General features: G+C 35.7%; 1 protein-coding gene across 1 annotated transcript; it reads left to right on the top strand.

The window, feature by feature from the left end:
- The first annotated feature begins 6,663 nt into the window (after nucleotides 1-6,663).
- On the top strand, nucleotides 6,664-7,797 carry LOC123387351 (heterogeneous nuclear ribonucleoprotein A1-like). Its single transcript, XM_045064768.1, has one exon. It carries the CDS (start codon nucleotides 6,719-6,721, stop codon nucleotides 7,679-7,681), a length of 963 nt encoding a protein of 320 aa, XP_044920703.1. The 5' UTR covers nucleotides 6,664-6,718; the 3' UTR covers nucleotides 7,682-7,797.
- The last annotated feature ends 2,771 nt before the right edge of the window (nucleotides 7,798-10,568 follow it).

The following is a 10,568-nucleotide window of genomic DNA, read 5'->3' as shown; positions in this document are numbered from 1 at the left end:
CAACTTCATTTTAATTTCTTTGCCGAGCTTCCTTTTTAAAAGTCCCACTGGGAAGCAGACTGAGGAAACAGGATTGAATGTTGAATGATTACATCTGGACTTTTGTCCACCCACAGGTAGAAGCAACTGCCAAAAGTAGAAGGAGGAGGAGGCTCCACAATGGCCATGCTGTATCCACAGTGTTCACCTCTGGGTGGCATTTGTCAGTTCCCATCTAAAACCCAGCTAGTGTTTTTAGTGACACCTTTCCCGAGTTGTTACTTTGAGCATTCTCTCTGTATCATGCACTAGACACAATATATCCTCAGTAACTCATTTATTGTCCCAAATTTAGCAGCACTCAAAGTATGATTATTTGTTTCTTGGAAGAATGCACCTCAGCAAGGTCAAACTGAGCTAAAAATGGGATTTTTCTTTTTCTTTTCTTTTCTTTTCTTTTTTTTTTTTTTTTACCTAGAATGTCAACGTATTCAATACCCAAGAGATGTCTCTTCTCACTAACAAATAGAAAGGTAAACTTCAAGAAGTGTATCACTCTGGTGTGTAATGTCGATGTGGGGGAGGCTGTGAGTAGGTGGGAGTTCGGGATTATGGGAACTCTGTATACTTTCTGCTCATTTTTGCTGTTAACCTAAAACCACTTTAAAAAATAAAGTCTATTTCAAAAGGAGGGGGAAATTAATACCCCATTTATATAAAGAAATGACACATTTACATTTTAAAAGAGGAGAGATTTGGTTTCTGACTCAGGTTGATTTTATATTTTGCATCATTGAGTCTCTGAGGTACACTTACTAGTGAATTTAAAATCTTAAGCCAACTTTTTCCATTGTTGCTTGCTGCATGCAGCTTTCTCTGAAGTTGTAATCACCATGCAGAAAATTGTAAGGATGTTATATGTACTTTTCAGCCTGAACAGCTGAATGAACGAAGACATTGAATTAAAAAGATGGCAATGTAGAAATATAAAATTTTGGCTTTTGATATTTTTATGTATATATTGTAATATGGAAGAGAAACGACATGAAAAGAAATATGTATGGGGAAGGAAAGTGTAGGAATAATTGGGAGACCAATCTTACTGAAAACAAACTCACCATTGAAGACTGTTGGTTTTCTCTTTCTTATGTGTTCATGATCTATCCCTGTTTGAGTCACCATTTTGTTAATGAAAAAAAAAATTTTTTGGTCATATCATGATCTAGAGGACACCAAATCTAAACCAGAAATGATATTCAGTGTTAGAGCCTTAGACTGTATATTAATGTCAAAAGTACATTTGATAAACTATAAATCAAAGAATCAAACTTACTCATCAAAAAAAAAAAAAAAGAGCATGGATATAGTTGAGTCACACTCACCCAAACAAACACATAGTTTAGGAGTAAGAATTTATAGAGACATAATCTTTTCTAATCTTCATCCCACATATATATTGCATGCAACCACTCAAGATTTAGAAACCAGAAAACAGAATTCACAATGTGAGACTTGGTTCAGAATGTTGAACAAAGAATTTGACACTGTTCATTGCTTCACAAACAGAATTTTCAGAATTCCAGACAGCCAAAGACTCGTACTTCGCATAGAATGATATGCTTAGATCTAAGAGAAGAAATTCAACAGCGCTGACAGTGTCTTGATGTTATAGAGTCCTACATGGTAAATGGACTTTTCTTCCCCCTCCCCCCAAATTTTTGTGATTTCCCAAACTACAGACTTCTTTTAAATCTACTTAAAATATGCAGGTTTGTTTGTTTGTTTATTGCTTCATGTGCTTTTGTAGACTAAGGTGATTCTAGGTCCACATAAGCTGTTTGAGGGATTCCTAAGTGCTGGAAGGGGCTAACTTACCTCTGGGGTAGTCGCAGATCCACAGAGAAAATTAGATGCTCTCACACTAGAGCAAAGTTGGTAGCTCTACACAGCGGAAGTGTAGGGCAGTTTCTCTCTTCTCAGCTCCTTTTCAGTTAGGTTAACAGTAAAAGTTGTGGACATGAAGAAAGGACAAAATAACAGCAAATACAGATGACACTGGGATATTTGGTAGCTTGTAGGGGCCACCTGATTTCCTTCATATTTACAAAATAGAGGAGTGTAAGAAATAATTCAGACTATATAAAACATAGTCTTCTATAGATTTGAAACCCGCTGCCCATCACTGAAGAAGAGAACAAAGCAGGAGATATTTATACACACCCAAACCAAAAGAGATGACCCTAGTCAAAGATAGCACATAAAACCACAAAGACACAGAAGAAGGGATAAAGTGGGAATCAATATGAAACAGTGCAAAAAGAAAAGTTTGAATTTAAATCCAAGCTGCTAAATACTGGATGAGCAAGTTCATTGTTCTCTTGAAAAAGAAATCGCTACTTCAGCATCAAGAAAGCCCCTTTAGGCTTTGACTATTTTCACACTACCCAATTAAACCGTACTGGCGCATACTAATGAAGGTAAACACGAAGGCGGAGCACTGGGAGACCAAGCGGGGCGGTGGGGGTTGAGAGAGAGACAGAGGGGGTGGGTAGAGAGGAGAGGAGGATCAAGCCTCTAGGTTTCTAAGTACTTTCTTTCTTTTCCCAAGAGCATAGAATTTTAAGTTCCTGAAAAGCAGAGTTCTCAAACTACTTAAGAATTCATTATTACCTTTGGTTTTTGCTGATTTCATTTGACAGTACCGGTAGCCCTAGCAGAAATCTCAGAGTGATTGTTCAAACAGGAACTAAGAGAGAAGGTTAGAGGAAAAGAGAGAGAAAAACAACACCAAGTGTAATCCAAAAACCAATCCCAGAGCAAATAGGCTAACTTAGTCAGTCCAGGTGAGTCTGTCTGAAGGGTTCCCACTCCTCTCCAGTCCCAGTCAGACTTTCGCCGCTGCAGCTGCCTTTCTCAACTGCCTGTGGCATTAAACTCTTCAAAAGTGAATGTTCCAGTCTGATGCCAAACATACCTGAGATCACTTATGATGGGCACGATTAGCCATGCTCCTTCTCCACAGTAACCGTGGGGTCTTTACCACAACGAGAAATGGAACTTTAAAAACTTACTCTGATTTACAACTATACAAATTCTCACAACGTCGTAATAAAGAGGCTACATGATGAAACCTGACAGGATGTTAAGCTTCCTGTGCAAGTGTGGACAGCTGAAGAGGCAAGAAATAATACAGTTGTCACCGGGCTGTTTCACCTCAACACGGAGCAAACAAAAAGAGCGTTGTTAATCAGTTCAACTCTTCGGCTGGGTAATCCTAAACCAGTAATTCATAAATGGGAAAACCATACGGCCTCAACTCTGTGATTCATAAAACACATGAATATTCATACCATCTCCTTTGGTCAAGAGGCATTCTACATGCTCCTAGGCAGGCTTTGAAAGAGGAATACAAATAGCTTCTTGCTCCGCAGTAAAATACTGCTTCCCTTTTAAGGCCCATTTTCTCCTATTAAAAGTGAAGTTTAGCAATACACAGAGGACAGTAAACACAGTAAATGTAGGTAAATGACAAATGGTTCTGCAGGAAGTGCTGTATTTTCGCTTTTTCATACAGCTGCATTTGGAAAAATATTAAATCCATAAAGAAAACGGAATACTTACACTACCAGAAAACGTGGCAATAACACATTTTCACCCTGGACATACTTAGTCTCTGCATTATAAGAATCATTTATTTTTTCAATAAAATCTTAACATGAGAATTTCTGATATGCTGGAGACAGTTTAGCCTGTGGATGGAGCTAAAATAATTTCCATTATAATGTTGATATAAAATACACTGGGTTCATTCTTAATAAAATTAGCTTAAAAAGTACTTAAAAGTAAAGTTTATGGTATTTGTACAGATTTATTTTACCTTTAAGAAAGGTATGGAAATTCTAGTGAAATAAACTCAACATACATATCAACACAACAAGTTTAGGTACTAAGGCATATAAATTAAAATGCTATAAATACAAGTACACTTTAAGTGCATCTGTAGTTAGAGAACCTATGGGAAACCATTCATACAAAATGAAGAATTTATTCACAGCTTTATCTTTTCTAGAAATTGATGTTCCTATGTGACTTTTCCTTAACTCAGAGCACCTGTTGCTATAGCTCATCTACGATATAAAAAATCATCTGTTACCTCAGACCTCAAAGATAAAAGCAAATGAAGAACCAAAAATAATTGAAAAGAGTGGTATATGTAGCTATGTAAAAATATCAAAATGTTCAATCTAGGGGTATTTTACAACATCATTTAGAATACCAGCTAAGTGCTGATCAAACATGGCCATCCACAAAATAAAAATTAATAAAATAAAATAAGATATGCCTATATGATGACATTCTAGGCAGCAATTAAGTCATACCTTCAAGAATCTTTAATGATATGTACAAATTCTCATGTTATATATTTATTTTTAAAATGGATTAAAATGCACATATATATATACACATACACACACGTGTGTGTGTGTGTGTGTGTGTGTGACTAATCCACAGGTTTTGGAAGATTTTTCAATTCCCAGATTCTTCCCTGTAGTTTTTTTTTGAATATATTAATTCTGCCTAACTACTCTATTCAACTCCCTTTCTCTGAATTTCTGCTTGAGAGTTGATTTAAAATGTCTTTTCTTTCATCATGTTAGTTTTGTATCTCCAACTAAATCATATGCAGTTTGAAGATGGAGAAAATTACATATATATTTATTTATATATACATATGAATATATATGTATATATGTATTTGTATATTATTTTTATATAATGTATGTATATATGTATTTATATATATAAATTACATGTATACACACACATACATACACACATATATATGATTTCCAATGAAGTACTGCACATAATAAAGTGTCAATGTACTCTATTCTTTGACTTTTCTATTATTTGGATCCTAATGATATTTAAAAATTAATTCCCCTAGCACAACACATGGAAAGAAAGAACCTTTCCAACATGTGTGACATTATTTTTCTTTTCACTCTTCATCAAAAGGAAACAGAATTTAAAGCAATTCAGTGATCCATTTTCTGTTTTACTGATAACTTTTTCAACAAGGTTTATTTTACATATAAAATAGAAATAGAAATAACCTTTCCTAAAAGATAACACAAGCTTTTGCGCAAAATATAAAAATTCAGAAGAAATGAAAGTCTCTTGCCAATTCCTACCCTTCACAGCAAAAACTACTGTTAGTAGTTTGATGTATAATTTTAGACTGTATTTAACTGTCTCTAAAGCTTCCCCCACCCAACATTTTATTATGAAAATTTAAAAAAATTAAAAACATACAGAAAAGTTGAAAGTATTGTACAGTAAACATCCATATACCCGTAATGGAGCTTTACCGTATTGTATCCTAAGCTTTTTGTATTTCAAAAAATTGTGCATCTTATTTCTTAATCATTAAATGGCTTTTATTTTACAGATATGAAAAGTATGTCATGAAAGGAATCCTTCCATAAGAAGAAAAGAGTCGTTTGTATTTTTTCCTGGTTCTCTGAGGACTTAAGCCTCGGAGTGAAACACAGTGAGAGCTTGATAGAAAGGGAAATGTGTATCCTGTCTATTTAATGAACCCCCAACCCAAATCAAAGAAACAGAAAACTTTATATGTGCACTTAAATAAAATACGTGTTACTGGATTGCTTTACCAAGTGCTTGTGTTTCCATAAATGTTGCCTACATCTACTGTAGTCTTCTAGGGTCAGCCCCATAAGGATGGTTTGTAAGAGCTACAATACATCCAATTCTATCATAATTGGGGCCAGAAAGCAGCTACAGTTTCCTACAATTGCTTATTTATGCACTTACTGTTTTGGGTTGTCTATAAACTGCATAACAAATCTTTCAGCAAACTTGAGGACAGACATTCTAGAATCCTAGAACGAAGACTTAATAGCTCTTATTTAGCCAATGGTAGATAGTTAAATAGAGTGGGCAGAATAATGGTAATTTTTTGAAAAAAGTCTTTGTATTTTTAGCACAGCGTAGAGCATTAAACCTAGAAGAGTCATTACCTCAGTTTTCTTATCTACAAAATGTGGTTAAATACGGTGCCTCTCACAAATATATTTGTGAGGTAACAAATGAGATAACAATTAAAGCCTGTAATATAAGACTGCTATATAATAAATAATCGGTACATATTAGTATTGGCTTCCTAGTGCTGTTTTCATTTTTCAGTGACAATTTTTCTGTGATTATACTATATCACTAAAAAATAACCAGCCATATGGATTACACACACACACATACACACACGCACACAAATATTAAGCCATTTAATGATTAAGAAATAAGATGCACAATTTTTTGAAATACAAAAATATATAGGTATATCATCAAAATATATAGGTATTCTTTCCAGGTCAGTTATAAATATTACAAGAGTCTTGAACTATGTCTACAAATAGAGTGTGTATTTTGATTCAAAGTCAAAAGTTTGGGTTGCAAAAAAAAAAAAAAAAAAACAAAAAAAAAACCAAACAAACAAAAAAAAAAAGTTTGGGTTGCACTTGAGGAAGAGAGAGAGGGAGGGAGACCTACATATAAACATATTATCCTTTCATTCAGCAAGGAAAATGGCTCAAATTCTGTCTACTAAAGCACTACTTGTGGCAGGTTTATGAATAAGGTAAAATGCCACCGATTTCTTTCTGCCTGTGGACGCCGCCGAGTAAGCATCGTTAAAGTCTCCCCTCCCACCGCCGTCATGTCTAAGTCAGAGTCTCCCAAAGAGCCTGAACAGCTGCGGGAGCTCTTCATCGGAGGTCTGAGCTTTGAAACAACCGATGAGAGTCTGAGGAGCCATTTTGAGCAATGGGGAACACTTACGGACTGTGTGGTAATGAGAGATCCGAACACCAAGCGCTCCAGAGGCTTTGGGTTTGTCACCTATGCCACTGTGGAGGAGGTGGATGCAGCCATGAATGCAAGGCCACACAAGGTGGATGGAAGAGTTGTGGAACCAAAGAGGGCTGTCTCAAGAGAAGATTCTCAAAGACCTGGTGCCCACTTAACTGTGAAAAAGATGTTTGTTGGTGGCATTAAAGAAGACACTGAAGAACATCATCTAAGAGATTATTTCAAACAGTATGGGAAAATCGAAGTGATTGAGATCATGACTGACCGAGGCAGTGGCAAAAAGAGGGGTTTTGCTTTTGTAACATTTGATGACCATGATTCTGTAGACAAGATTGTCATTCAAAAATACCATACTGTGAATGGCCACAACTGTGAAGTAAGGAAAGCGCTCTCTAAGCAAGAGATGGCTAGTGCTTCATCCAGCCAAAGAGGTCGAAGTGGTTCTGGAAACTTTGGTGGTGGTCGTGGAGGTGGTTTTGGTGGGAATGACCACTTTGGTCGCGGAGGAAACTTCAGTGGTCGAGGTGGCTTTGGTGGCAGTCGAGGTGGTGGTGGATATGGTGGCAGTGGGGATGGCTATAACGGATTCGGTAATGATGGAAGCCACTTTGGAGGTGGCGGAAGCTATAATGATTTTGGCAATTACAACCATCAATCCTCAGATTCTGGACCCATGAAAGGAGGTAATTTTGGAGGCAGAAGCTCTGGCCCTTATGGTGGTGGTGGCCAATACTTCGCCAAACCACGAAACCAAGGTGGCTATGGTGGTTCCAGCAGCAGCAGCAGCTACGGCAGTGGCAAAAGGTTTTAATTCCTGCCAGGAAACAAAGCTTCGCAGGAGAGGAGAGCCAGGGAAGTGACAGGGAAGCTACCGGTTACAACAGATTTGTGAACTCAGCCAAGCACAGTGGTGGCAGGGCCTGGCTGCTACAAAGAAGACATGTTTTAGACAATACTCATGTGTATGGGCAAAAAAACTCGAGGACTGTATTTGTGACTAATTGTATAACAGGTTATTTTAGTTTCTGTTCTGTGGAAAGTGTAAAGCATTCCAACAAAGGGTTTTAATGTAGATTTTTTTTTTTTGTACCCATGCTGTTGATTGCTAAATGTAATAGTCTGATCATGACGCTGAATAAATGTGTCTTTTTTTTAAATGTGCTGTGTAAAGTTAGTCTACTCTGAAGCCATCTTGGTATACTACCCCAACAGTGTGAAGTTAGAATTCCTTCAGGGTGATGCCAGGTTCCATTCGAAATTTATTTGCAACCTGCTTGGGTACAGAAGCCATTGTCTCCACAAACCTTGGTGTAGTTGAACTGACAGTTAATGTGTTGTGACCTGGAGTTCACCATTAAAAGGTCACCCAAGCAAAGTCCTGGAGTTTATTTGGTTATTAATATGATTGTTGGCACATCCTATGCAATATATCTAAATTGAATTATGGTATCAGATAAAATTATAGATGGGATTAAAGCTTGTGTATCATCCATTATCATGTGTAATCAATAAACGATTTAATATTCTCTTGAAAAAAAAATGCCACCGATTTGAGAATTTACCACATATCATGAGAGATACATTCTACCTTTCAGAGTAAGCAGGACCTAGTAAATTTAGAATAAGATCTTTAGAAGAAATTTTCTATATGTTCCATATGTTATAATATATATAATATATATTATATAGGATATGTATTATGTATAGAAATTCTATGTATTTTAGATATACATATACATGCATGTACACGATAGGCTTACTCGTGAATATGAGTTTTAGTCCTATATGATATTTTGGTCCAATGTCTTTTTAGTGAATCACATCACTTTTTCCCCTTTAAAAATTATTCTCAATGATTGTTTTGAATTAATAGCAATAAAATATTTAAGAGGCAACTTTAAATGTTTTTTTTTTTTTTGTTTTAATCTTTTAATTTTTGTTAAATTTGAAATTTGCTTATTCTTCCTAATTTAATCAGTTTAGAAGTGGACATGTCCCTTTGGAATTTAAGAAAATTACAAGGACTCTCCCAGCAATGCTTAGGAACCCAGAGACTGTGCTCATTTTTAGTGATGAGGATTTAAATAAGTTTGGAAAGAGAATTAGGTACATAACTGAGAGAAAGCTCTAAGACTGAACTTTCAGACATTCACTTACTAAAATTATAACAGACATTATTAACTGACATTTAATGTGAATAGCTCTGGGCAGATCCAGACTCAACCTATTTTTGTCCATCAACACTTTGCTGACAGATTTAATGGACACCTTTGTAAATTATTTTAACTGGTATTAACAATACCAGATCCTTAAGCCCCCTCAAACCTTATCCCACAGATTGACTCCTAATGGATTAACTGAATTCAGCAGACAAGAGCTGCCAAAGCATTAGCATTTCTTTACATTTCAGTTTTGGCTTTATGCTAAGATGTCAATGTTTACTTTAGAACTAAATCCAGTCTCTGAAAAATATTTATACTTTATGTGCCAGTAACATTGTCTCACACCATGGCACAGGTAATTATATCTAATGGAAATCGGCGGTGATAAACTTGCTTTATAATTATCTCAGAGATGCTAGCTGTATATGGAACACATGCTTTTTCAATCCATTATTAAAAACATCTGATACATTTGTGAGAACTGGAGTTTCTCTTTTCCTCTTCTCTAGTGTTCTGAACACTGGGAACAGTTACAAGTACATTTTAAAAGGCTGTTTTCTGGTTGTTGTTTTGTTTTTCTTTTGCTTTGTTTTGTTTCTCTTCATACACACACATACACACACACACACACCCATGAAAGAAGCTTTTACAGGAAGTAACAAATACTCCTAAATGACATTTCATTAAAAATGTGTTCCCTTGGAAAGCGGACAGAACTAAAAGCCATGCTTTTACTTGGCAGAAAAAGTAGTACAGCAGGCAATGTGTGAAACTAAGGAGCATCAAAACCTACTTGCCATGGATGTGAGCAGCATTCTGACCTAGAAAATAAAAAGGCCAAGGGATTTTACATGTGTTTTGATATCTTTTAAAGTAAAATTTCAGTAGAATTCCCATTTCAAGACAAGAACAAACAGAAAACGCAGAAATTGAATAAACTATGTTAATACAAAGCTACCAGATCTTTTCTTGGTCTTTTTTTGTTTGGTTTTGTCATTTTTAGAATTCTACATTATGGCCATAAAAGCTAAAGGTTTTGCTTTTTGTTTTAAAGAAAAAATGATTTGGTCATGCACCTGCACTAAATATGTCAATTCTCAACTCCGGATAGATCAGGGGTATTATGCCAGTCTTTTCCTTGTATATCTTCGTCTTCTCTTTTTTTCCTTATTGGATTTTGTTAACCCTCTCAAATGTTAACTGTGATTAACTGGAAAATAAGAAGAAGAACTTTAAAGTTGTAAGCACCGTGGCCAAAATAATTAATACTTCAAATCATTCTTGCTTAAGACATCTGCTTCTGGCTATTCTTACCCGAAGGACAAATGATTAATCAGTCATTTCCTTCTCTTCTAGATAAAAAAAACATGCCCAAGTCATCCTTCCCTTGCCCCCCTCCTAAATCCTAAAAAGGAAGATTAAAATTGTCATTGAAAAATCTTGTGTCTGTGACAAGCTTTAACATACTCAGTAAAGGAGTTTGCAAAGCAGAGTTAAAACTCTACTGGGAATGGCATTGCCAAGTTGTTTTTCAAG

The sequence above is a fragment of the Mustela putorius genome, unplaced genomic scaffold, assembly GCF_011764305.1.
Source record: "Mustela putorius furo isolate JIRA1106 unplaced genomic scaffold, ASM1176430v1.1 tig00003853_pilon_pilon_pilon, whole genome shotgun sequence".
In the NCBI taxonomy this organism is placed as follows: Eukaryota; Metazoa; Chordata; class Mammalia; order Carnivora; family Mustelidae; genus Mustela; species Mustela putorius.
This window is presented reverse-complemented; position numbering and strand designations above follow the sequence as displayed.

Bases quoted from the DNA above. Each gene is read 5' to 3' on its own strand.
- LOC123387351 (XM_045064768.1), top strand. From the start codon at position 6,719: ATGTCTAAGTCAGAGTCTCCCAAAGAGCCTGAACAGCTGCGGGAGCTC.